At 42.5% G+C, this 27,112-nt stretch overlaps 3 protein-coding genes across 3 annotated transcripts; 2 read left to right on the top strand and 1 right to left on the bottom strand.

Moving 5' to 3' along the window:
• The first annotated feature begins 556 nt into the window (after positions 1-556).
• LOC146974902 (calpain-1 catalytic subunit-like) lies at positions 557-5,477 on the top strand. The gene is made up of 22 exons (XM_085798884.1): positions 557-676; positions 762-1,014; positions 1,141-1,228; positions 1,351-1,466; positions 1,559-1,692; positions 1,804-1,996; positions 2,073-2,147; positions 2,270-2,355; positions 2,498-2,569; positions 2,713-2,870; positions 3,008-3,168; positions 3,311-3,322; positions 3,436-3,638; positions 3,854-3,953; positions 4,043-4,108; positions 4,203-4,260; positions 4,346-4,401; positions 4,542-4,610; positions 4,725-4,803; positions 4,925-5,038; positions 5,175-5,227; positions 5,451-5,477. Exons 2-22 carry the CDS (start codon positions 787-789, stop codon positions 5,475-5,477), a joined length of 2,148 nt encoding a protein of 715 aa, XP_085655010.1. The 5' UTR covers positions 557-676; positions 762-786.
• A 10,560-nt stretch (positions 5,478-16,037) lies between these two features.
• Positions 16,038-21,331, top strand: LOC146974901 (calpain-1 catalytic subunit-like). Its single transcript, XM_085798634.1, has 21 exons — positions 16,038-16,290; positions 16,423-16,510; positions 16,617-16,732; positions 16,825-16,958; positions 17,070-17,262; positions 17,339-17,413; positions 17,536-17,621; positions 17,779-17,850; positions 18,488-18,645; positions 18,759-18,919; positions 19,036-19,047; positions 19,161-19,363; positions 19,579-19,651; positions 19,741-19,806; positions 19,901-19,958; positions 20,044-20,099; positions 20,240-20,308; positions 20,427-20,505; positions 20,629-20,742; positions 20,880-20,932; positions 21,299-21,331. Exons 1-21 carry the CDS (start codon positions 16,063-16,065, stop codon positions 21,323-21,325), a joined length of 2,121 nt encoding a protein of 706 aa, XP_085654760.1. The 5' UTR covers positions 16,038-16,062; the 3' UTR covers positions 21,326-21,331.
• Positions 21,332-22,362: 1,031 nt separating this feature from the next.
• nsrp1 (nuclear speckle splicing regulatory protein 1) lies at positions 22,363-26,617 on the bottom strand. The gene is made up of 7 exons (XM_085798632.1): positions 26,521-26,617; positions 25,658-25,748; positions 25,478-25,534; positions 25,270-25,398; positions 24,892-25,099; positions 23,385-23,487; positions 22,363-23,289 (listed from the first exon to the last, which is right to left on the bottom strand). Exons 1-7 carry the CDS (start codon positions 26,538-26,540, stop codon positions 22,488-22,490), a joined length of 1,410 nt encoding a protein of 469 aa, XP_085654758.1. The 5' UTR covers positions 26,541-26,617; the 3' UTR covers positions 22,363-22,487.
• Between the last annotated feature and the right edge of the window lie 495 nt (positions 26,618-27,112).

The following is a 27,112-nucleotide window of genomic DNA, read 5'->3' as shown; positions in this document are numbered from 1 at the left end:
GGCCGCCATCTTGGACAGCTGCCTACGGCAACACCACTTGGAGGTTGGAGCGAGAGCAGGCAGTGTGAGTGGAACACCTACTAGCCAGGAGGAATTAAACTTGTAGCTATCACCTTTAAGGCTCATGATGGATCTTTTTTTTTTTTTAATTTAACCTTTATTTAACCAGGCAGAATAATTAAGAATGAATTCTTATTTACGATGATGGCCTGACAGCCATCATTATTGTGATTTAGTACAATGAAATTGCTTCCCTTTATTGTAACAGTGGACACAAACACAGTCTTTTTCCTAAAGAAAAAGCACAAAGATGAACAAATGATGGGAATTATATTATTGTGGACTGCAGCACCAGTAGTCACCTCTGGTTATTAACCACATGTCAACATACCACCTTCTTTTTTTCTTTTTTGCCTTGAGCAGACAGAAAATGTCTGTCATTCCAAACAGACCTGAGATGACAGGAGGAGGAGATTTACTCTGGAAAACTGGTTTTCTTGTGCAAAACTCACTCAGCATCTCATCATTGTTTGTGTCTTCTCTTTACTGGGGGTGGGTCCAACTCCAGTCTTATGTAACACAATGTGTATATAAGTGAGGAACGGTTCACTGCACAGACCAGACTTGGCCACTCCAAGTGACTCCTCTTGCAGCAGTTGGTTACAGCCGTCTCTTGGTAACTACTTACCTCTGAGGAACACTGCATTTTTCACTTAACATTTTAGAAGTCTCTTAATCTTGTCTTTGTCCTTGTGCCTCAGAGTCTCCACAAACCCTCTCATCAAGATGTCTGAATGCACCTCCATCATCAACTTGCGCTACCCGGATGGCAGCGAGGGGAGCTCCTCCAACCCTGCCAGGTTCAACCACCAAGACTTTGCTCAGCTGAAGGACAGACACGTCCGCAGAAGGAGCCTCTTTGTGGACCGCACCTTCCCACCAAACCTGCGTACTCTGGGGGATCTGGGTCTGGCCGGCTGGCAGGAGGATGAAGTGGAGTGGCTTCGTCCAGCGGTAAAATACTTTCAAATATATTTTAATCGATCACGTTCATACAGAAGAGGAACAAATAGCCTATGATTACATTTTAAAATTTGCATCTTAATCATATTTGTGTCATTTCCTCCATTGTCTGTCCAGGACCTCTTGAAGAAACAGAACAACAGCGATGAGCCGACTTTCTGCCAGAAGGGAACCTCACGCTTTGACTTTGGTCAAGGCTTTGTGGGTAAGCAAGGATTTCTGGGGTTCAGTTGAAGGCCACAAAAACATGAACAAGCTGTGTAGATGGAAGATCTGAACTATAGTTAGCAATGCCTGAGAAACCTTTTCTCCTTTCCCCTTCGCCAGGTAACTGCTGGTTTCTGGCTGCAATTTCTGCTCTGACGTTCCAGAAACATCTGATGGCTCAGGTTGTTCCCATGGACCAGTCCTTCAAGAAATATGCAGGAATCTTTCACTTCAGGGTAAAGATTTAATGATGCATGCAGATGTGAGTTTATCAGTACACTGCGTTCATCAACAAACTTGTAACTCTCACCTGCTCTGTCTATGACAGTTCTGGAGGTTTGGCAAATGGGTGGATGTTGTCATTGACGACAGCCTGCCAACTCTGAATGGCAAGTTGCTGTCTGTGCATTGCAATCAAGGAAACGAGTTCTGGGTTCCTCTGCTAGAGAAAGCCTACGCCAAGTACGTACCAGTCACCCTAAAGAGTGCAGATGTTCACAGCTGTGGCACAAAGACCAGAGTCCAGATGTCAAATGATGATGATGTCTCTTTCTTTTTGTCTGTGTCCCTCAGGGTGTGTGGTTCATACGCAGACATGAGTGCTGGACTGCCATCAGAGGCCTGCAAGGATTTCAGTGGAGGTGTGCACATGACTTATGAACTAGGAGACTCCCACACTTATGGACACGATGAAGAGCTGTGGCAGCAGCTGAGCAGAGGCACTGGCTGCCGGTCCATGATTTGCTGTGGGACGGCTCCTAAAGGGGTAAGAAACAAATTCAAGAAGAAAATTAAAGAAGAAAGAAGAACATCAAACTGATTTGTGGTCTTGTTCATTTCAGGGTCGCATTGTGAACACTGTGGCCAACACCGGGTTGGTGGATGCACATGCCTACTCTGTCACAGCTGTCACTGAGGTAGGAAGTGTGCTGATGTACACAGCTCATGCTTTGCTGCTGAGATGCTGTCAGTATTCATTTGGTATTGCCTGTGTTAGGAAGGTTTCACTTCAATTGTCAACTGATCATTTTATCTTCAGGTGGAGTATTACGGCTCCAAAAAGCAGCTGGTGCGAGTCATGAACCCCTGGGGTAAAACAGAGTGGAACGGGAAGTGGAGTGACAAGTAAGTCGATCACATGTCAAAACGACTGTGCATAATATGAAAAAACAAACTTATGACAGGTTCTATTCTTTTGGAACAGCCTACATACAGTATCTTTAGTTTTAATATGGAATTCATTCATTTCTTTTCCTATTGTGCTCAGGTCAGATATGTGGGACGGAGCAAGACAGGAGGATCGGGAAAAGTTTGCCGATCGCGATGATGGAGAGTTCTGGTAGATAAACTGGATAATTTGATGTTTTCTTGAAAATAAACACAGCCAGAGTTTCAGACACTGGATGTAGTGCTGCTGAGGTTTCATTCCTCATCTGGCCTTCCCCTTGTGCGTCTCTCATTGTGCTCAACTTTGTCTCTCAGGATGGAGTTGAAGGACTTTTGTCACTATTTCAACATGGTGTCCATCTGCTGCGAGAACCCCAACTTCATTGATGGTGACCTCAAGTGCCAGTGGCAGTGCATGGTTTATGATGGCAGCTGGGTGTCAGGGAGCACTGCAGGAGGCAGTTACTCTAACTGTGAGTCCAGTTCAGTTATTATTTTACCTTTACCTAGTAACAACAACAAGTTGTCTGTTTTGTCTTGCTTTTAACTTTTCCTAAAGTAACAAAGCACTACTCTCATCTGCATTTTTGATGTTTCTCTTTACCTGCAGCTACCTTTGCCACCAATCCTCAGTATCGCATCCAGGTGAAAATCATCAACAAGGAGGAGAAGGAAGACAAAAACATCCTGCTTTCTCTGATGCAGAAACCTCAGCAGGGGGAGACACGTAAGGAGAGACGCTCCCACCCAATTGGACTTAGTGTCGTTAAGGTATGCACACAGACTTGATAATACGAAATGCAAGTACGGAAATGATGTAACAAGATAAAGATTAACAATTATTCCTGTGAAATGTTTTGACTGATTTGAAAACTTTATAATGACATTCCTCTTCATATTTCACCTCCATCAGGTTCCACCAGGGGTAAGAACAAGCATCATCTCCAGCTGTGAACACAAAACACATCACTTGAACAAAGCAATTTGATAGTGAAAAAACTATTTTATACCATTAAACAAGGTTTGTTGTACTTTCAGACCCCAGCAGGAAAACTGGGTAGAGACTTCTTCAGAAGAAATGGGCCAATGAAAACAACACAGATGTACACCTACCAGAGGGATCTGATTGAGATGCACAGTCTGGAGCCTGGAGAGTATGTGATCGTCCCCTCCACCATGAAGCCTTACATGTCTGGAGAGTTTGTCCTCAGCGTCTACACCAAGTCTGATGTCAAGATCAGGTAAAGATTTGATCCCATGGAGATTTATAGTCCTAAACAGGGGGACTGATTAAGATACTGATACTACCACACATTCACACTAAAATGAGCATTTTGAATCAATGTTGGATTCAACAGTATGAAGGTCGATTCAATGAAAAAGAGTTATAACAGACTGGTACAGTTGTTGTGTTAGGCTTGAGTCTATTGTTCAACATGTTCCTTTCTGCATCCAGCCCCCACGATGGACATGATGAAGATCACGATCACGATCACGATCACGATCATGACGATGATGATGATCATAAGGAGGAGGAGTCACGGGTTCTCCCCTCGGTATGTAATAAAAGTGTGGCTTTGAGTCTGGTCCGTTAACTTGTGGGAACAATGTTGGTGACGATCAGAAACCTTTTGTTTTCTTTAAGATCCCCACGGGTGAAGACAATGACACGGATCCCGCCCGTGCCCTGTTCAACCGCTACGCCGATCAGGTGTGGAGTCTTCCCTCTGTCTCTCCACTCATCCTTTTCTTCTCTCTCTCCGACACCATTTGATCACAGTTGTTGTGTCTGTATCTGTTGTCAGAACGGCGAGCTGAGTGCCTACCAGCTGCAGAAGCTCCTCAAGAACAACTTCCCTCATGGTGAGTGGATTCACATCACATGAGCTCAACATTCAACTTCTTCTTCCATTTCATGTGACTCAAATCCATTCCCTCCGATTCACAGGAAGCCGCTACGGCTTTGGACTTGATACCTGCAGGAGCATGATCGCTTCAGTGGATGTATCCTTGAGTAAACAAGTGTTTTACTCTACTCTCCCAATCATTGTCATGCTCCAGTCAAATTAAAACCCTAGTCCCTAGTCCGCAGTGAAATTGTTTGTCATCACATGTTGATGTAAGGTCCCTAACCTGCACCACAGACAGACAGAAACCTGAGGATGACCTTCACTGAATTCTCTGCTCTCTGGAAGAAGATCAATGAATTTAAGGTAACACAGCCAACGTGGTCATGATGAGAAAATATGTTTTATCTTATTTCCCTCATGGTTAATAACGAAAAACAACAACTGCTCTTAGTTTCTAAAGGTAGATGTTTTTTGCAGCAAATCTTCAATCGTGCTGACTTGAACAAGAATGGAACCCTGTCTGACTATGAAGTCACGAAGGCAATTCAGTCCGCAGGTAACACTTTTTATCAGTGTAATTAAACTTGACCAAATCACTTTACCTCTCCTTATTTCCAATAGAATAAGAGAGAATGCATCATGTAGACAACCATCGCTTTTTCTTGTGTTTGTACCAGGGATGAATGTGAGCGACAGCTTGGTGAGGGTGATGATGTTCCGCTACACCGGCTACTCCTCTACCTCCATGGAGGAGTTCATTACTCTCATGTTGCGCCTGGAAAAGTCTTCAGGTGAGTGCCCTGGCAACGCTCAGTGACATCACTTTCTAAACCACACATCATTTTGAGAAATCACACCCAAACAGTGCCATGGCAAAGTCAAATACATAGCACTGATGAGACATCTGTGGTTTGTTTTCTATTACAGGCACTTTCAAGGAAAGATCATCTGATGGAGTGATCAGCCTGACCTGGGATGAGGCAAGTCTATAAATACCCAATTTCACAGAAATGACATAATGCAGAAATATCCATGTCAAATTAACTATACTGCAGTATCAAAATACAAATAGTGTTGAGGTGTAGGCAAAGTTTCTTTTACATCACAGTCTGCTATGTTGTTCTACCATAAATCAACAATACATCATATTTTTTGTTGTTTCAACCTTTTGGTGCTAACAATATCTTTCTTCTTTTTCTTCAGTGGTCCGACATGTCCATGTACAACTAGAACAAAGATGCCAGATGCACAAGAGACACATGGGAGATGATTCCTGCCATCAAACATTGATTAGCCTACAGTATATTGGAGCTGATGTCTCTCCCGCACAACACCTGTAACAGTAGCAGTAACACGTGTCTGTCATCAAAATGATGCTTGTAAAATAAACGTTGTTACCTTCCAAGTTCTGAGTTGAAATTGTCATTCTTGTTCATACTTTAAAGTCCTGTTTATATTTTAAAGTCAGTCACATGACTGCATGAACAACCAGGAAGCAAAAGAACAGAAGAAATTATGGACCAGGAACAATTTGAACTATAATATTTCTTGTTGTTAAAGACAAAATTACCAAATAAAGAAATAAAATGACCACATAGATTAAAGCAGAAGTAAGCGATCCAGTCGTTTTGGCTAACTTCTTGTCAGACGATGGAGTTAGCAGCCCCCGCCCTCGTCGCTACATCACCACATGCACGCGCATCCCTTGGCTGCACACACAGAGAGGGCCGCCCCTTTATGCCGTTCTCTCTCCTCATTGGATAAAGGTTGTAGGATACAAGGAAAGTTTTCTCCTCTGCTTACAGCAGAGCAGAGTGACTGACAGACCCGTGTTTCAGACCAAACACTCTATGATTGCTGTCAGAAGATATAACTATTTAAGACTTATATTAACACAAACATTCCGCTTACTTCTGCTTTAAAGAAATCACAAAACAGGGAAAAAATGAGAAAGATACACAAACTGACATGAGACACAATGACAAAGACTCAAAATGTCAGACACACAATGACGAAAAAAAGACACACTCAAAAAATACATAAAGATGCAAAAAGCTAGCTCATTGTCTCATTGGGAGTGTTTTCTCTCCCTGATGACTGATGACTGATGATGTTCACCTGTGTGGGAAGCAGGTTAATCACACTCACCTGTGTTGGGAGCAGGCCAATCACACTCACCTGTGTTGGGAGCAGGCCAATCACACTCACCTGTGTTGGGAGCAGGCTAATCACACTCACCTGTAGTTGTGTTTCCACCTTTTTTTATTCTTATTTTCAAAAATTGCGAATAAATACTTGAATGGAAACGCCAGAAATTCGAAAAAAGGCAGTAAATGCGCATAAAAGTTTTTACGCTTTGGGGGGCTGGATTTGTCAGCGTATCGATTAAATGAAAATGCGACTTTTTGTTATGGAAACAGATTATGCGAATTGAGCCAGAGTTTGTGGGTGAAGTGCTGCTGGACCCAGCGACGTTCAAACAAATGGAGAACGACGCCCCGGTCTCCCAGCTCTTGTCTCTGCACACCGCAACACAAACGCGCTCCGTAACCCGTAGATAATGTTTTGTTCATGGCGGTTAAGACTACACAATCACACGCCGTAACATCGTTAGTAACGTTATCCACCGCTCCATTTATTGATTTTTCGCCAGCTTTGTTGTCAACAGATGCACATGGCGAGAGGAGCATAACCAAAACATCGGAAAAGCGAGCGGACTTGCACAGTTCCCGACTGTCTTTCTGTGTAAATATCTCATGTTACAACATGAAAACCTGCGGCTTATATTCAAGTGCGGCCTATAGTATTTTCTTTTAAAATTTAGCTGGTGCGGCTTATACAGGTGCGTCTATAGTCCGGAAAGTACGTAAATTGTCCATGATGTTGAGTGTCAGCTGAGTGTCAGCTGGGTGTCAACTGTTGGATACATTCACGCTCTCTTATGACGTAATCTCATGGCGCACTCCTCCTAATCGCAAAACACTAATGAATGGAAACGGTCATAAATTCGCATTTGCTTTTTGCGAATTTTCACAAAATCTGCTCTTAAATTCGATACATTTGGATGGAAACCCAGCTTGTGTTGGGAGCAGGCTAATCACACTCACCTGTGTTGGGAGCAGGCTAAGGGGCCTTATCACACTCACCTGTGTCAACAGGTGAGGCGGGAAAATAGGCTGGAAAACGATGTCGAGAAGGCAGCTGGACAGAGTGAGAGACGGAAATGTCGTTTGTCTGCAGCTGTTGCTGTGGCCCAATGGCGGGAAGGTGCTGCTCCCAACTTTTACTGGCAGTGAAGACCGATAGGTCGCAGAGCCGTGTTGTGCGAGTGCTCTACACCTCCTGAAGGTAGCGCCTTTCCTTTTGGTCTCTGAGAGCTTCAGTGGAGACCATGGTGTCTTTTCAAACGCACATTTGCTGCTACCTCGTCTTCCAGCTCTGTACTGGCAGGTGTTTCTATGGCGTGTCCTGGACCTACGGGAGACTCCAATGTGCCTGGACCCCATGGGGGTTTTGACTTCTCGCCAGACTGGGGCAAGATGAGTTTAAAACACTTGTCATTCAAATATCTTTTTATATTTAATCTTCATACCTTGTCTTGATAGTTTCTGTTCTAGTGCATGTTTTTTTTTTTTATTATTCAGTAGGGATGTCCCGATACCACTTTTTCACTTCCGATACGATACCGATATTGCAGCCTTCAATATCGGCCCGATACCGATATTGATCCGATATTAGGGGTGGTGAAAAAAAACGATTATTTATATTTTTCAAATTCTAATACAAAGGAGATCCTCCTGTTGCTGACTGACAGGCTGCCACTGTCATGTTCTTCTATGGGACAGACAGTAGTGAGCTTACTTTTGAACTGTAAAATATTAAAAAATAAACCTTATTTACAACTGTTATTGAATTACATAAATGTCAAACAAAAGGCAAAATCTTCTTGCTTCAACGTTTTATTTGTCACTCCAAATTGAAGATTATAGGCTAGCCTGCCCTACAGTAAGAATGGCATACATAAAATAAAAAGAGGAGTAAAGCAATATATTAAGCAGCAATATTTAAGCATCAAAGATGTTCAATCAAACCCACGTCGTTTGAAACAACGTTCAAAACACACAGCCAGTAACTAAGCATAAAGCCCGCTAGCTTAATGCTAACGTATAATGTGAAACGCCATAGACGGGCTAACAGAAATTAGCATCGTTAATTTAATTCTGGCTTCAGCACTGTTAACACGGCACAACATGTGGACCAGCTGGTCTTCCTCCAGAAGAGTCCGACCACCGACCCCGTCGGTAGTTAATGTGAACTGTACATTTAGAGCAATATAGCGCATTTACCGTTTATTACCGGGCAAGCGCGACCTGTCCATGCACCCGTGTCTGTGTGCGTGTGTGTGTACACGTACGTGCCACACAGTCAACATCACTTCTCCTTGATGAATCGCACACACGCTGTTGTTGTTGTGATCACGTGATCTCTGCATGCTGCAGCCGGCCGCTCTTCTTCTCTGTGGGCGGCGCACCAACATTAAGGTGCATTAGCGCCACCTACTGTGTTGGAGTGTGAACGAGTCACCTATTCATATAGGACAGAAGTGCTGGAGCGGAATAATGGACTGCTTTTATCGGAGCGTTTATATCGGAGATTTTAGATGCAGTCCGATATAATCCGATATTAGTTTTTTTGGCTGATATCGGACATAAATCCGATATCAATATCGGATCGGGACATCCCTATTATTCAGTTTTAATTAATTGGCACAGTGCCAGAAGAAGCCATCAAGCCCTGAGCATTAAACAAGCATATTAGGTAGCGCTCTGCCTCCCCCTATTGGGAGAAGTGGTTTTGTCCTGCCCACAGTTGATATGGATCTTGATTTGAGCTCCCTCTGTCCTGCTCATAGACTGTAGGTGTGCAGGTTGATGTCCCTCCCAGGTTGTGTATTGCAGTGATGTGTGTTGCAGGGCCGCGGGCTGTGTGGTTTCAGACATCCCATATTTTCAATGAATTAGCCTATTAAATTCACGACGTTTATTCAGAAACCTATAGCTAGCAGCTACATCTGTGGCTGTTCCTCTGATACTGGACCAGACTGGGTTAACAAAAGTGGTTGCAGCTTTTCTATTCTGCTGCTTTTAAAATCCTTGAGTTAAAATGTATTAGGCTACAAGTTAAAGGGTCAATGTTGTTGTGGTTGTTGCCTAGGCTATGTGCTTAAATGGGTTACTTTCATTGTGTCTGTGTGCACGTTAAATTTCTATTATTTTGTTGCTACTTCTCCCTTCCCTGCTTGGGAAATGGCCAGTAGCGTGCGGTGGCCTTTCAGTCAGGGCCAGCAGTAACACCCTCAACCCCCCCCTCCCTCGCCCCCGCCCCCCCCAAAAAAAATTAAATGTAAAAAATGCAAGGCCACTATTGTGCAGCAGTACTTAATCAACACCAACGACCGCTGAACAACCACAACGCATCAAGACACCACTGTGCAGCATCGCCATCTGATCATCTTCCCTTAGATCACTCACCACTTTACAATGCACCATATGACACAAAACATCAAAAACAGCACCTACTGCCCAACTTCTTAATCACTTCAAAAATAAAATCAATTTCTGTAACAGACCCATGCCAAAGGGTGTGCCCACAAAAATTAAAAATTAACAATCTCTTAATGGTTGAGACACACCCACACACACAGAGAGAGAGAGAGAGAGAGAGAGAGAGAGAGTTTTTGACCCAGAAGCAACACCAAAAGCATACAGTAGCCTAATAGCCCAACAGTATGCAGCGTCAATCTGAGAAAGTTAAAAAAAAAAAAAAAAAAATAGCACTCACCCATCACCACGGCTTGTAGCCTACTGAAGAGTGGACATGTCCATCAGAACAGCTTGTTGTGCTCCGAGCTAGCTGTCAACCAGTTGTACCATAGTTTCCCACCGTATGCCACACAAAGCTTGTTGGTTTGAGTTAGGATCCATTTTAGGCGTCTGTCTTGCAAAAAATCAATTTTTTTCTGCAAAATTCCGCAGTCGTATCACAAAATCTTGCTGTTAAATCACCTGCCATCACCTTCCCAGAATAACAGACTACGTGCGTCATCACGCAGCTGCCCATGGGCCAATCAGTCAGGCTAATTTCAATGACAACACCAAGGCCAGCACTAGAGCACTGGAAAAGAGTAACAACACGCATTGGTTCAATGGAAGCGCCTCCTGATGGCGGAATGTGGGTATTGCAAAAGCGCCCAAGAACTGACAACTCTGCATTGTTGGTGAATCAGCAAGTGTGGTATTTTCAATAATTTAAGGACAGTTATAGATCACCCACGTTAATAGCATCATTGAGGACCCTTTACAGATGAACATTAACACATAGGCGAGTAAAAAAACACACACAAAAAAAACAGAACATTAATGTTTCAATCTACATTTTGTAATAAACAAATTATAAGTATAATTTGATATGACCAAGACACCTAAAAACAAAAACACGGCCGTTTTCATCAATTTACAAGCAAGTGGGCAACACACATACATTGGAGTGAATGGGTTTTCTGGGCGCTTTTGCAATACCCATATCCTGCCACAAAACCCTTACCACGGGAGTCAATAGTGGTGTCGTTACTCTCTTTTCCAGTGCTCTAGCCAGCACTAGAAACTCCGCTGGCCCTAGGGCGTTCTGTCAATAACACATCAAAATCTGATTGGCTGATGATACTGTCACTCAACGTTTTAACCCAATAGCAGCGTCCAGCTTCAACCAAAGGCTAGCAATGCAACTACTGCTGGCCCCAGCCGAGGAACGGAGCTGTGATGCGTTTATAGGACATAGGAAATTTGAGTTCCACAAATCGTTTTCTGGATAAAGTTGCATACTGAACAAGTAATTGACAGACACATTTCAGAATCACTTTTTAATTATGAAAAAAAATAATTATTTCATTTTTGACAGGGCTAGCAGTGCTGGCCCTGCTACCCCTGACTGCACACCACTGGAAATGGCTCACTACAGATTCCCATGACTGTCCACTTGGCCCTGAGCATTAAACAAGCAGTAGTACAGCCCAGAGACCGACACTGCTGTTGTGCCTACTTTAGTTATTTTAGACCCTCACCTGTCCACTATCCTTTACTCAAAACCACAGTCCCCCAATAGGCTCTGTGCACAAGTCCCATGACGTACTTCCGCTTTCCCCGGTTGTCGGCATATCGGTTTCCGGTTAACTTCCTGCTTCATTCGCTTACCATTATAGAGCGCCTGTCACAATAAACTTTTCGAGATGCCTGCAAAATCTGCCCAAAATATAGATCAACGATGTACACCGCATTGTGGATGCCCACTCCCCTGCTCCCAAAAGCAAACGAGAGAATGGCTTTATCGAGTTACGTACACTAGTTAGTAGAAGTTGTTGTTGTTAGACGACCAGCTAACGTTAGTGACGTGCTATTTTTAAAGCTTTGCGTTTGTTTCGTATTAAAGTTTGTTGTTGTACTGACTGTGTTCACTATGAGGGGTGTACTACAAAGCCAGTTTAGTGGGTTAGCGAGGTATGTTGAGTCTAAAGCCAGGCTCTCCTGTACTACAAAGGTGGCTCTCTTTTAACCCGGCTAGATCACCATGGTAACTTATGCTTAGCTCATAACCTGTAGTCCCGACCAGGTTCAGAGTTTAATCATAAAATTGGCTATAAAAGCGCCGCTGTTTCACTATTTAACTCATTTTCACCTGGCGTCACCTTTACTTTGAAAGTCCAGTGGAGCTGGATCAGAACGGAGCGTTTGTACGGAGGGAGACATGCAGAACAATCACAGAGCCACCACTGCACTAATTATGAAAGAATATAGTCATATTATGTCAAATTATACAGCAGAAGCTGGGCTACAACGTGTAAAAAAAAAACCTGTTTATATGACCCAAACACAGCTCAAACACTACTCAAACAAACAACTAAACATCAAACTTCATGAAGCACCTCTGTGTGGACCCAGTCGCCACATTCTGGCCTACTACTGTACATTATGCAAAACACATCAGCTACCACTAATCTGAGAGAGCCGGGCTACAAAGATTGGGACGTTACATAGCAACCACGGCTAACACAGAAGCTACACAGGAGCACGGCAGAGAGAGAAGCCAACAACAAGCAAAGTCGAGCAAACACAGACACTGCCAAAACATGGTTGTACATTTCATCTTACCTTTGCTGTTTTGCCGTGAAAAGTTTGTTTTATGGGTAAATCCCATAGACTGTAGGTAAATCCACAATATTTCCAGTTGAACTTTGACCGGTGTTACATCTAAATCGGTCCGGCCGCGACCGACGTGCTTAGGACCCGGGCGGAACCTTCAGCGCACACAACAGCACATTGGCCTGCGCGTGGATTATGCTGATTCTGATTGGCTCATGGCTGCCAGTGCTGTCAATCACATCCACGTGGGTATAGCTTCATTCTATTGGCTCTGACGGTTCAAATGAGCTGTCAATTACTCGAATCAACCAATCCGCTGCAGAGATAGAGCCAGGCGTAACTGCACCCAAATAAGCAGGTCAGGGCAGCATTACACAGAGGGACACAGAGGGCCTAGAAAGGAGTTCTTATTTTGTCCCGATTGATTCTTTTTTAGTTAGTTTATGCAAATTGTGTGAAAATAAAGATAAAACAATATGGTTTATATTGGCAGGTGGTTCCAAGCTGTGCAAAAATGGACATTTTGGAAATCTCGGCCTGAATGTAGTAAAATCTCAATAATTTTGTCCTGCTTCAATTAATCAGAATCAACCACTGCAGAGACTATGTTCACTATGTTGTACAATGATTTTATAGAGGGTTTGAGCTTGGATAGCATTATTCTAAAGGACACTCATCAAAAATATGATTTTTTTAGGCAAATATTATTATTATTTTTTTTTTCTGTGTCATCTTCATTCACTCTTCACCAGTACATATACTGAAATTTACACATCTCAGCAATTTCTCAATTTTTTCCCTTTATACTATGACACCAAAAGTATTCAAATAGACCTTGTGGTTGCAGAGATATACTCATTTTATTATGGATAATGCAATTTTCGAGAAAAGGCCTGACAAATAGGCTTGGTTAAAAAAATCCTTGATATGTGGTTTTACTTCAACTTCAACACTTTATTGTCATTTCTTCCAATCGTATGTGCATACATATATAGGCTGAGATGAAAGTACCGTTTCTCAACCAGCTTTTTCAGTGCCTAGCAATAGGCTAATAATGATGAATAGATAAAAACCAAGTTAAAAACACAATTTTTACTTAATTTGACATTCTCTAAACCTTTGGATGCACATGTCCAACTGTTTAGTGTTTATTTATAGCCTAACATGCTGTTCTCTAACAAGGTGATTAACCTCAATAATCACAACAAGTGCCTGATCCATGAATCAGCAATATGTTCTGGTTCAGTGACAGTTTTATTGAAACAGTCCTCTTCATTGTGCTGTTCACATTCTGACATCATGAGACCAAGACGACACCCAACAATCCATTAACAGGACCTGGACATGTGGAGGCTTCAGGCGGGATGTTGTCAGAGGGAAGTGTCCACTGAGCTTATCACAGAGAGACTGGAGGAGAAAGACAAGTGGATGTCCTTTGGCCACATGACCAGTTATTGAGACACTGACATTTTTTGTTGGTGTGGTTTGGTATACCCACCACTGTTGTTAGATTTTGTATCAATAAATTGTTTGAGATGAGGAAATGACCGTTCCATACTTCTACTTAGATGCCCCACTTTCATGATACAATATCACTGTAGCATGAACTTTTTACATTTTCCATAAATTTCACCCTCAAGTCGAAAATCCTTAACTTTTTGTGGTTTGTGTATAATGTCAAATGCTTCATATAAGTAGGCTCAGCCAGTTGTGTAAGAGAAGTACTAAGAAGAGGACTTAATGATTTTCCTGTTGCCATCCTGGTTGTTGAGTTCCCTCCTCTGGCTGAATGATAGAACTACATCAGACAAAAGTATCAATGCCAAGTGATTCATAGCTGTTTAACCTTTTTAATCATTGTATTGATTTGTGAAAGGGAATAGTTTCTGTAATCCTTGGAAATGAGGTTTGTTTATTTCACTATTGTAAAATGAATCAATTACTGTTTGTGTAAACCACGTCCCTGAGCTCAGTTGTGGACTTACCTATGTTAGTGCAAACTCCTCCATGTCTGCCTAGATTAATCTGTCTTGTACAGTGCATCCTTTGGGTGGAAGTCCCGAAGTGGCGTTGTCGATTTTCTTCATCTTGAACTGGGTCTTCTTTTGGTCTGGTTACATTTGTTTTATTTCTCCACCAAAACAGTATTTTGTGAGAGCCATGTGTGGACAACAGCTGTGGACATTACAGAATCAAAATGAGTGCAACAGTGAAAGAAGACAAATTTTAGTTTAGTATGTTATAATAAAAAGATGAAATAAAGAGTTTTTTATTATCCCACTCTTGTGTAACTGCAGTTAATACTGACTTTATAGCATGTAGATTCCCAGTAGTAGACAATATATCGCTATCATGTCATAGCAAACACCATCTTTAAACGGGTCACATGGTCACTTAACAAAATCTGAAATATATATCCTATTACTTCATTGTTGTTCATTCCTTTGTTTTTGCAAGTCTTTATGTGCGTGACAGTTTGCAGAAGAAAATTTTGCCATGGGCAAATTTCACTAATTCCACCATAGTTGTGGAGCAAGCAGCAATTTTCTGAATACTTGTCAAATCCCCTTTAACAAGCAACTTGCTGCAGGGGTTTTAAAAACACCAAACCAGAAAAGTCAAGTAGTATAGCATGACATTGATCAACAAATCTCAGTTTTTTTTTTCTTCATATAGAAAGATGTTTTATATAATTCATCTTCTATGTTTAGAAATAATAATGAACTATTAGAAAATGGAGATGTTGCTTTAAAATAAAATATGTATATTTTCTAACTGCAGATTATCTTAATTTCTATGTGTATGTTTAACTTTGTAAAACAAAAAAAAACAGTCATGTTCACTTCAGTGACATTAAACATGAAAAAAAAAACACTCATTCAAGTTTACATACTTATGTCAGAAGAAGAACTGAAAGTATCAATTTACATTTACATGTAAGGCTCACGATAGATCTTTTTATTTTATTTTTTTATTTAACCTTTATTTAACCAGGCAGAATAATTAAGAATGAGTTCTTATTTACAATGATGGCCTGACAGCCATCATTATTGTGATTTAGTACAATGAAATTGCTTCCCTTTATTGTAACAGTGGACACAAACACAGTCTTAACATTAAAGAAAAAACACAAAGATGAACAAATGATGATTATATTATTGTGGACTGCAGCATCAGTAGTCACCTCTGGTTATTAACCACATGTCAACATACCACCTTCTGTTTTTCTTTTTTGCCTTAAGCAGACAGAAAATGTCTGTCATTCCAAACAGAGCTGAGATGACAGGAGGAGGAGGGGGAGATTTACTCTGGAAAACTGGTTTTCTTGTGCAAAACTTTCTCAGCATCTCATCATTGTTTGTGTCTTCTCTTTACTGGGGGTGGGTCCAACTCCAGTCTTATGTAACACAGTGTGAATATAAGTGAGGGACGGTCCACTGCACAGACCAGACTTGGCCACTCCAAGTGACTCCTCTTGCAGCAGTTGGTTACAGCCGTCTCTTGGTAACTATCTCCACTCACCTCTGAGGAACACTGCATTTTTCACTTAACATTTTAGAAGTCTCTTAATCTTGTCTTTGTCCTTGTGTCTCAGAGTCTCCACAAACCCTCTCATCAAGATGTCTGAATGCACCTCCATCATCAACTTGCGCTACCCGGATGGCACCGAGGGGAGCTCCTCCAACCCTGCCAAGTTCAACCACCAAGACTTTGCTCAGCTGAAGGACAGCTACCTCCGCAGAAGGAGCCTCTTTGTGGACCGCACCTTCCCACCTAACCTGCGTACTCTGGGGGATCTGGGTCTGGCCGGCTGGCAGGAAGATGAAGTGGAGTGGCTTCGTCCAGCGGTAAAATACTTTCAAATACAATTTAACAGCTCATGTTAATGCAGAAGAGAGATTATTGAATTTTAAAGTTTGCATCTTTTCCATGTATATGTTTCAATATGCTCACATAAATTTCCTCCATTGTCTGTCCAGGACCTCTTGAAGAAACAGAACAACAGCGATGAGCCGACTTTCTGCCAGGATGGAACCTCACGCTTTGACTTTGGTCAAGGCTTTGTGGGTAAGCAAGGATTTCTGGGGTTCAGTTGAAGGCCACAAAAACATGAACAAGCTGTGTAGATGAAGAACTATGCCTGAGAAACCTTTTCTCCTTTCCCCTTCGCCAGGTAACTGCTGGTTTCTGGCTGCAATTTCTGCTCTGACGTTCCAGAAACATCTGATGGCTCAGGTTGTTCCCATGGACCAGTCCTTCAAGAACTATGCAGGAATCTTTCACTTCAGGGTAAAGATATAATGATGTATGCAGATGTGAGTTTATCAGTACACTGCGGTCATCAACAAACTTGTAACTCTCACCTGCTCTGTTTATGACAGTTCTGGAGGTTTGGCAAGTGGGTGGAAGTTGTCATTGACGACAGCCTGCCAACTCTGAATGGCAAGTTGCTGTCTGTGCACTGCAATCAAGGAAACGAGTTCTGGGTTCCTCTGCTGGAGAAAGCATACGCCAAGTACGTACCAGTCACCCTAAAGAGTGCAGATGTTCACAGCTGTGGCACAAAGACCAGAGTCCAGATGTCAAATGATGATGATGTCTCTTTCTTTTTGTCTGTGTCCTTCAGGGTGTGTGGTTCATACGCAGACATGAGTGCTGGACTGCCATCAGAGGCCTGCAAGGATTTCAGTGGAGGTGTGCACATGACTTATGAACTAGGAGACTCCCACACTTATGGACACGATGAAGAGCTGTGGCAGCAGATGAACAGAGGCACTGGCTGCCGGTCCATGATTTGCTGTGGGACGGCTCCTAAAGGGGTAAGAAACAAATTCAAGAAGAAAATAAAAGAAGAAAGAAGAACATCAAACTGATTTGTGGTCTTGTTCATTTCAGGGTCGCATTGTGAACACTGTGGCCAACACCGGGTTGGTGGATGCACATGCCTACTCTGTCACAGCTGTCACTGAGGTAGGAAGTGTGCTGATGTACACAGCTCATGCTTTGCTGCTGAGATGCTGTCAGTATTCATTTGGTATTGCCTGTGTTAGGAAGGTTTCACTTCAATTGTCAACTGATCATTTTATCTTCAGGTGGAGTATTACGGCTCCAAAAAGCAGCTGGTGCGAATCATGAACCCCTGGGGTAAAACAGAGTGGAACGGGAAGTGGAGTGACAAGTAAGTCGATCACATGTCAAACCGACTGTGCATAATATGAAAAAACAAACTTGCTTTGCACTACAACTCATGACAGGTTATATTCTTGTGGAATAAATATGTTTACGGTAGTTTTAATATGTGGAATCCATCAATTTATTTTTCTTATTGTGCTCAGGTCAGATATGTGGAACGGAGCGAGACAGGAGGATCGGGAAAAGTTTGCCGATCGTGATGATGGAGAGTTCTGGTAATAAGCTGGATTTAAAGTATCATTATGTTTTCTTGAAAATAAACACAGTGAGTGTTTCACACACTTGGTGTGAAAAGACACTGCTCCACACCACTCAAACGATCCTAAACTACAGAGAGTACATTTAAACCAACTGTGTGTCATGTTGAGTGTCTTTGGTGCAGAGTGCAGTCCAGCCAGCAATGCTACGTGGGGTCCTTATCGACTCCACTTGTGGGCCCCATATGTGGCTTGCACCCAGGATCCATATAGGCCCCTAGGCACCCAGGATCCATATAGACCCCTACTGTGATAGGGGTCCTGGGTGCAGGCCACATATGGGACCAAGCCCACAATGGGCTTTATGCACAGCTCAACTGCTTCCTGAAATAAGCCACCTCCTTTATTTCCCGTCTTACATTATTGGACCAACTGATTACTCCAGGTGTGTCTGACCTCACAACAATGGTCAGGCACACCTGGATTAATCAGTCAGTGCTCAGTTGGTTTATTTCAGGAAGTAGTGGAGCTGTGCATAAAGCCCATTGTGGGCTCAGCCCCATATGGACCCCACATAGCATTTCTGGCTGGGGTTTCATTCCCAATCTGGCCTTCCCCTTGTGTTTCTCTCATTGTGCTCAACTTTGTCTCTCAGGATGGAGTTGGAGGACTTCTGTCACTATTTCAACATGGTGTCCATCTGCTGCGAGAACCCCAACTTCATTGATGGCGACGTCAAGTGCCAGTGGCAGTGCATGGTTTATGACGGCAGCTGGGTCTCAGGGAGCACTGCAGGAGGCAGTTACTCTAACTGTGAGTCCAGTTCAGACCAAGTTGTCTGTTTTGTCTTGTTTTTTAACTTCTCCTAGAGAAACAAAAAAAGCACTACTCTCATATGCATTTTTCATGTTTCTCTTTACCTGCAGCTACCTTTGCCACCAATCCTCAGTATCGCATCCAGGTAAAAATCATCAACAAGGAGGAGAAGGAAGACAAAAACATCCTGCTTTCTCTGATGCAGAAACCTGAGCAGGGGGAGAAACGCAAGGAGAGACGCTCCCACCCAATTGGACTTAGTGTCGTCAAGGTATGCACTCAGACTTGATAATACAAAATGCAAGTATGGAAATGATGTAACAAGATAAAGATGAACAATTATACAACTGTATAATGACTTTCCTCTTCATATTTCACCTCCAACAGGTTCCACCAGGGGTAAGAACAAGCATCATCTCCAGCTGTGAACACAAAACACATCACTTGAACAAAGCAATTTGATAGTGAAAAAACTATTTTATACCATTAAACAAGGTTTGTTGTACTTTCAGACCCCAGCAGGAAAACTGGGTAGAGACTTCTTCAGAAGAAATGGGCCAATGAAAACAACACAGATGTACAGCTACCAGAGGGATCTGATTGAGATGCACAGTCTGGAGCCTGGAGAGTATGTGATCGTCCCCTCCACCATGAAGCCTTACATGTCTGGAGAGTTTGTCCTCAGCGTCTACACCAAGTCTGATGTCAAGATCAGGTAAAGATTTGATCCCATGGAGATTTATAGTCCTAAACAGGGGGACTGATTAAGATACTGATACTACCACACATTCACACTAAAATGAGCATTTTGAATCAATGTTGGATTCAACAGTATGAAGGTCGATTCAATGAAAAAGAGTTATAACAGACTGGTACAGTTGTTGTGTTAGGCTTGAGTCTATTGTTTACCATGTTCCTTTCTGCATCCAGCCCCCACGATGGACACGATGAAGATGACGATCATGATCATGATGATGAGGAGGATTCACGGGTTCTCCCCTCGGTATGTAATAAAAGTGTGGCTTTGAGTCTGGTCCGTTAACTTGTGGGAACAATGTTGGTGACGATCAGAAACCTTTTGTTTTCTTTAAGATCCCCACGGGTGAAGACAATGACACGGATCCCGCCCGTGCCCTGTTCAACCGCTACGCCGATCAGGTGTGGAGTCTTCCCTCTGTCTCTCCACTCATCCTTTTCTTCTCTCTCTCCGACACCATTTGATCACAGTTGTTGTGTCTGTATCTGTTGTTAGAACGGCGAGCTGAGTGCCTACCAGCTGCAGAAGCTCCTCAAGAACAACTTCCCTCATGGTGAGTGGATTCACATCACATGAGCTCAACATTCAACTTCTTCTTCCATTTCATGTGACTCAAATCCATTCCCTCCGATTCACAGGAAGCCGCTACGGCTTTGGACTTGATACCTGCAGGAGCATGATCGCTTCAGTGGATGTATCCTTGAGTAAACAAGTGTTTTACTCTACTCTCCCAATCATTGTCATGCTCCAGTCAAATTAAAACCCTAGTCCCTAGTCCGCAGTGAAATTGTTTGTCATCACATGTTGATGTAAGGTCCCTAACCTGCACCACAGACAGACAGAAACCTGAGGATGACCTTCACTGAATTCTCTGCTCTCTGGAAGAAGATCAATGAATTTAAGGTAACACAGCCAACGTGGTCATGATGAGAAAATGTGTTTCATCTTATTTCCCTCATGGTTAATAACGAAAAACAACAACTGCTCTTAGTTTCTAAAGGTAGCTTCATGTTTTTTGCAGCAAATCTTCAATCGTGCTGACTTGAACAAGAATGGAACCCTGTCTGACTATGAAGTCACGAGGGCAATTCAGTCTGCAGGTAACACTTTTTATCAGTGTAATTTGCCTGGTCTAATTTGTGTCAGTTTAGGGGTCCTTATGTAAAAAAGTTTGAGAACCACTGATGTCGACAACCATCACTTTTTCTTTGTGTCTGTACCAGGGATTAATGTGAGCAACAGCTTGGTGAGGGTGATGATGTTCCGCTACACCGGCTACTCCTCCACCTCCATGGAGGAGTTCATTACTCTCATGTTGCGCCTGGAAAAGTCTTCAGGTGAGTGCCATGGCAACGCTCAGTGACATCACTGTCTAAACCACACATCATTTTGAGAAATCAGCGCCCAAACAGTGCCATGGCAAAGTCAAATACATAGCACTGATGAGACATCTGTGGTTTGTTTTCTATTACAGGCACTTTCAAGGAAAGATCATCCGATGGAGTGATCCACCTGACCTGGGATGAGGCAAGTCTATAAATCTAAGATATCCAAATGAAATAATGCAGAAATATCCATGTCATCTACTAATGTTAAAGTAATTACGGTATACTGCAGTATCAAAATATATCAAAATTTGTGTAAAAATATTTTAACCTGTTGAACAGATAAAATGTAAAAATGACATTTCAGTCTGAGGTTTAGTGAAGTATGAAAAAGTCCAGTATTTGAGTAATGAGGGCAGGATATACCTACAGTATAGCTATACCGGCGAAATGTAATAGTAAGTACATTTTACTTTACATTCCACTAGTGTGGTGTGCTGCCCACTCTGTGCAGAAATCAGTCAAGATCATTAATGGTACTAACAATACCTTTGTTCTTTTTCTTCAGTGGTCCAACATGTCCCTGTACAACTAGAAGAGACACAGGAGATGATTCCTGCAATCTAACATCGCTGATGTCTCTCCTACATAAAACCTGTAACCAACATTGATTATATTGGAGCTGATGTCTCTCCTGCATAAAACCTGTAACCAACATTGATTATATTGGGGCTGATGTTTCTCCTGCATAAAACCTGTAACACGTTTCTGTGATCAAATGATCCTTGTTAAATAAACGTTGTTACCCTAAGTTTTGAGTTGAAATCATTATTGTTGTTCCTGTTTAAAATCAAATGGCACATGAATGTAGAACAGACAGGAAGCAACAGAACAGAAGAAACTATGGACCAGGATGGAATGATTTTAATAACTCATCACTGACTAAAAGAGAAAGGTACAAAACCTTAATATAAGTGGCAACACATCACTATTTCACACATCTTTCCACAGATATACTTTCCCAACTAGGCAATGCACATAGTTTCCTATATATTATATATTATTGATATATGCTCAGTGCTGTATGTGATGGTACAAAAGGCTCTTTGTCCATATTGACAAGTCAATAATTTTATTTCACAATAATAGTAAATGGATAATCCACCAATTCAAGTCCAACAAAAAAAAAAACATACATCAGTAATTTCTCTCTCTCTCTGGTCTACCAAAGGTCAAGGTTGGCAAGCTTCATTAGTTTTCTTATTCACATCAAATCTCATAAAACACCTTAACCCAACAATCAGTGAATCCCGCTAACAAGGACTGTCTGTGGCTAAAGCCTAATATTGCTTATTCCTTATTGTCCATGGCTTTTTAAAACACACCAAAGAACCACACTGGGCGACACCTCCTTTCAGCACAATTAACATGGGCACAGTGGCTGATCTTGAGTCAGTTTAACATACATTGTTATACTAGCTGTAAATACCTATGTGTATTAATCCATGGGTGAAATTATCGTCTCCTACACATGCATACATTTTCTCCTGGAACCTTTGCTGAGAAACTACAGTGACAAGTCGTTGCAGGTGGTTTATTGAGCCTTGAAAGGAAGATCAAGAAGAAGAAGTGGAGGGTGGAAATCTTAAAGTTTTTAATGGGATTTGTTGAAGGAAAAAAGGGAAATTATAAAATAACATTAGTTTTATCCTCTTAATCGAAGATGGAAGATGTGTGCAGTTGAGAGATGTTTGCACTTAGTCCTCCTCCTTCTCGATGTAGCTCTTACAGGCTGAGCGCGCCATCTGTCGGGCCATGTACCTATCTCTGGCTGAGCTCACAGTCTGATCAGTGCAGCGCTTTGCAAACTTGTTCACCTTCTCCTCCGCTTCTTCATTCTCATTGCTGCCTTCTTCTTTCTGCTTTCCCTGTTCTCCGACTTCTTCCTTCCTCTCTGGGTCTTTTTCTTCCCTCTTCACTGCCCTCTCCTCCTTCTCTGGTTCCTTCCTCTTGTCCTTCTCTTGTTCCAAATCTTTTTCCTTCCGCTCATCTTCAACTTGACTCTTCCTCTTCTCTCTTTCCCCATTTTTCTCTCTCTCTCTATCTCTCGGGCTCCTCTCCCTCTTTCCATGCCTGCTGTCCTTCTCAGAGTCCCTCCGGCCTCGACCTCTGTCATCTTCTCTGCCTCGGTCCCTGTCTTTCCTTCTGTCTCTGTCGTCTCTTCTTCCTCCGTATCTGTCATCCCTTTCCCTCGTCCTGTGTCTGTCTCTGTCTCTGTCTCTCTCTCTGTCTCTGTCTACATCTCTGTGACTCCTCTTATGTCTGTCTCTCTCCTTCGCTCTTTCCTTCTCCTTCTCTTCTCCGCTCCCAGATGAAGGTGACCTCTGTCTGTACTGGCGTTTTGAGTGTGAAGACCCTGCCCCAGGCTTACTGAACCCGGTCTTCTGCTCGTGCCCTTCCTCGCTGTCGCTGCACGAACTTGGGATATTGTCTTGCGACGTTGGTGAGGGAACAGGAGAAGTCCTCTCTGTGTCTTTAGGAACCTTTGGGATTTGACTTCTGTGGGTGTAGGAACAGAGAGATTAGATTAAAGGCTTGGAGTCGTTGTTACAAGTATGTGTGCTTGTTGTGGTTACTGTAGAACTGTGACTGACTTGTTTGCTGATCGATCAGGTATCTCCTCCTCTCCTACGGTCTGATTCAGCAGGTGTCGATAAAAGCCGCTCAAGTCTTTTTGTTTCTTCACATCCAAAGCAGCTAAAAAAAAAACACACAATTGAATTTGCACTGTTTCACAGAAAGTGGCCTATATCCACAACTTCTCCAAGTCACGATTAGGGATGGATATCGGATTTTATCGATACCGATACCCATAACGATACTCCTTATCGGTACTGATACTTATCAATACTCTTATCGATACTACAACATGTAATTTAGTCTAAAAAATAAAGATGTTAAAAGATTCAGCCGTTTTTTTTTTGTTTTGTTTTAATTAGGGGGGTAACACCAGCAGCATAATAAAAAAAATTGACAGCAGAGAAAAACACCTCCTTTAAACCCTGAGCAAGTCAACAGTTAACCTGCAGCAGCTGCAGTTAATCTTTCATCATGATAAAATAGGATCTCCATCTATGGTTCTTGATGAATATTTAGCTTTTTTACTTATTGCTCTGACTCACAGTTCACGTCAGCTCAGGTGATCTGCAGGTTGTTGTTTCACTTCACTGCTCCGATGCTGCGCCCTGTGTGTGCGTGTGGTGTGTGCGTGTGTGTCTGTGTACAGCGCTGACACACACACGCTGCATACAGCAGCCAGTCCATGTTCTTCACGCCGTAGACCAGTCAATTTATGAGATGTGTTACCGCAGAATAAACGACACACGTAGCTCAGTGTTTCCACAGTCGGAGTTTTCTCCTCCTTTCTTACCGGAGTAACACCAGGTGGCTCTGACACTCTGCTCCTCTCAGCAGCTACATGAAGCCGCTGGAGCCTCCTCTGTCTCCTCACTGACCTGCTGCTCCACTGGACACTCAACCCTCTGCCTCCGACACGAATCAAAGTACGTTGCTGGGTCTCCGGTGCGAGGCTTCAAACACATGACGACCCGACACAGGCGAATTGATAGCGCGGCGCGGAGAGACGCTGCTGAGACTTGCCGCGGTTCGCCCAGTCCAAGTGCTGATTAGAGTGGCAGGGATCAGCTGTGGTGACCGCCGTGTAGCGGTTCCGTGGCGCTGACGAACGCGGTGGAAATTGGGGGGTGACAAGCTGCTGCCGCGGCGGTGTCATTATTACGTGATGGTTAGGGAGACGTTCAAAAAGTACAGATAAGAGTACCGTTTGTCCAGAATCTTAACGGTACTCTGGTACCGACCCAATTATGAGCCAGTACCAAAAAGTACCGGTCCACGGTATACATCCCTAGTCACGATTCACATGGTATTTATCTATAACAAAATCTATGGGATCTTCCAGAACTGTTTTTGACTTTCTATAAAATAAGTTATTTTTAGACAAGCAGGAGAAAAAGAAGCAACTTCGGACAAATCCAATTTAAGCTAACATTCATATGATGTTTGAAACATCTTGAGTTCAAAGTCTAACAGTGTCACTCGTCTGCCAGCAGCCTAAAAATAGTTGAAAAGTATCAGTCTAACCTTCCATCTCTGCCTCTCTCCGCTCTCTCTCCTGCTCCTCCTTCTGCTCCAGTAGTTTCTGCTTGTAGGCAGAGGTAACGTAAGCCTCTTTGTCAGCAAACTTCTCTCCCTCTGCCTCTCTCTCCTTCTGGATCTTCCTCTCCTCTCGACGTTCTTGCTCTTTCTTTCGGTCCTCCACTGCTCTCAATAACTGATGGATATACTTTGGCTATTATCAAGAGAAACAGACAAGAGAAAAAGTTAAGTTAAGCGGCATATACCACAGTGCATGGTGACCACCACAAACTCTTTATAGACAGTTTATCAAACCATTATATCATTCTGAAAGATTGGTAATGGAAAATGCAGCTGTTCAAGCATTCAACAAAGTGAGATTACCCTCTTGTCAGCGCCTCCCAGAACTTTTTTGTTGCTCTCATCTCTCTGTTTTTGGATGTCATCATACACACCATCGTAGTCATATACAGTGCTGTCCTCTTCCAGCGCCTTCTGCATCTCCAAACGAGTCTTAAAACAAAGACCAGAGAAATGTAAATAACAGAGAAAAGACTCAAGTTGCATAAATGTGCATAGTTTTTCTTCTCACCTGCTTCATCATCTTCTTTTTGATAGCCTCCCGCTGCAGGCTCTCCCCAACTGTCGTCTGGGGAAAAAGAGATAACAAGACACATCATGAGTATGTTTAAATGCCAAATGATACCTTTATACATTCCCTTTTCTGAATTACACGCAGTGATTGGTGAATGACTGATTTAAGTTTACCCACCTCATCATCAGAATCATCGCCAAACACGGAGGGTTTCTGTAGCACTCCTGTCTTTAACGCCCCTTTCTTCTGTGACAAGATCAGCCCGTACCTGTTGACAGTCAGAAAACATGACTTCTTTAAACCCTGTCGTGCAAAAGTACATGTAGAGGAAAAATGCAGCAGAAAAGTGACATCTCTACTGGGGCAAATGCATCTCACATATCAGAAAGTTCATGTCATAACTAAAAGAGAAAGTTGGTCTAAACTGGTTTTAATGAACATGTCAGACAGCAACAACACTTTGGGAAGAGGAGGTGCAACTAGATATTGATGGTATGGATGTGCACCAGGGAAAATATATGATGTCAACATGGACCAGAAAAGCAGAGGAACACGTTTCCAATAATTGGAGGACTTCATGCTACAAAAAAGAACTGGGACTGTTACTAGTAGTGGGTCAATTAGAGATACAAATGTGTGCGTTTCTTTTCTTTTCTTTTAAATGAGCAACGTAACACAGTTAAAAGGATTTTACTGTCTCCATAGTTTTGTCAATTTTGTATTGTCTTACAGTCTGTTATTGGCGATGCAAATAAAGAGAGGAAATATAGTTGACGAAATGAAAAACTTGATTGATATGTGAAAAACAAAATAGAGTTTGTTACAGTAATACAATAACTGACCCTCTCGTTCACTAGCTACACAAGTAGCAATGCTCCTAATATAATAAGGATACACGCAAGTCAGAGCGATAACACATCGACAGCAACAGCAAAAATAACTTCTTTGTCATAACTATGACCAAAACCTCAACCAAATAAAACAATTGCTAATTATCGATCACAAACTACCATTATTGCGTTAGCATGTTTGCTACTCACTGCTTCGTAGGGACCGCCATCTTGCTTCAGTGACTGCGTCGCCGCGCGGCAGATTCGACACAACATTTTAGTAAATTCACATGATAAAAATCATGCCCGATAATGTCTATACAGCAGCGATGTAAACAAGCTGACCGACACACATATGACTTCTGTATTTTAATTCTGGCATATTTACGTCGTTTTCACTCGATATAGGGTTGCCAGTCTGCTGCGAATGTGCGGTTCATATTGATAGATAGAAGCCACTGACCGTGATGAATGTCACGTGATTCATCAACATTTATACCGTTTTTATACAGTATGTGTTATTAGAAACGAAAGAAACGTCGTGGTATTGAAAGCATTTAATCACAGATCTCTGTGTCAAACGTAGAAATGTTATAATGATAGAGGTAGCCTCTTATTTTTATTTTGGTTATGGGCACCACTAGATGGCGACATGTTACAAAATGTAGTGTCTGTCCAACACTGGCTGTATAATAGGCTACCCAGTCTTTGTGAAGGCTACAGTAGCCTAGATGTAAAAGTCTAACATTTCTCCTGCTCCTAGAATGAGATAGGCTCACTGCAAATTTCCAAGCAGTCGCTG

The sequence above is a fragment of the Trachurus japonicus genome, chromosome 14 (assembly GCF_045865225.1).
Source record: "Trachurus japonicus isolate A0001 chromosome 14, Traja_1.0".
NCBI lineage: Eukaryota > Metazoa > Chordata > Actinopteri > Carangiformes > Carangidae > Trachurus > Trachurus japonicus.
Note: the sequence above shows the minus strand (reverse complement) of the source record. Positions and strands in the feature narration are given on the sequence as shown.

What these genes read in the sequence shown, in the direction of transcription:
- LOC146974902 (XM_085798884.1), top strand. Translation starts at nt 787, where the DNA reads ATGTCTGAATGCACCTCCATCATCAACTTGCGCTACCCGGATGGCAGC. An exon ending in AACGGGAAGTGGAGTGACAA is followed by an intron (nt 2,356 to 2,497) that starts GTAAGTCGATCA and finishes TATTGTGCTCAG; the next exon opens with GTCAGATATGTGGGACGGAG. An exon ending in TCAGCCTGACCTGGGATGAG is followed by an intron (nt 5,228 to 5,450) that starts GCAAGTCTATAA and finishes CTTTTTCTTCAG; the next exon opens with TGGTCCGACATGTCCATGTA.
- nsrp1 (XM_085798632.1), bottom strand. Translation starts at nt 26,540, where the DNA reads ATGGCGGTCCCTACGAAGCA. An exon ending in ATGGCGGTCCCTACGAAGCA is followed by an intron (nt 25,749 to 26,520) that starts GTGAGTAGCAAA and finishes GACTGTCAACAG; the next exon opens with GTACGGGCTGATCTTGTCAC. An exon ending in AAAAGAAGATGATGAAGCAG is followed by an intron (nt 25,399 to 25,477) that starts GTGAGAAGAAAA and finishes CTTTGTTTTAAG; the next exon opens with ACTCGTTTGGAGATGCAGAA.
- LOC146974901 (XM_085798634.1), top strand. Translation starts at nt 16,063, where the DNA reads ATGTCTGAATGCACCTCCATCATCAACTTGCGCTACCCGGATGGCACC. An exon ending in CAGGAATCTTTCACTTCAGG is followed by an intron (nt 16,733 to 16,824) that starts GTAAAGATATAA and finishes TGTTTATGACAG; the next exon opens with TTCTGGAGGTTTGGCAAGTG. An exon ending in AGAAGATCAATGAATTTAAG is followed by an intron (nt 20,309 to 20,426) that starts GTAACACAGCCA and finishes TGTTTTTTGCAG; the next exon opens with CAAATCTTCAATCGTGCTGA.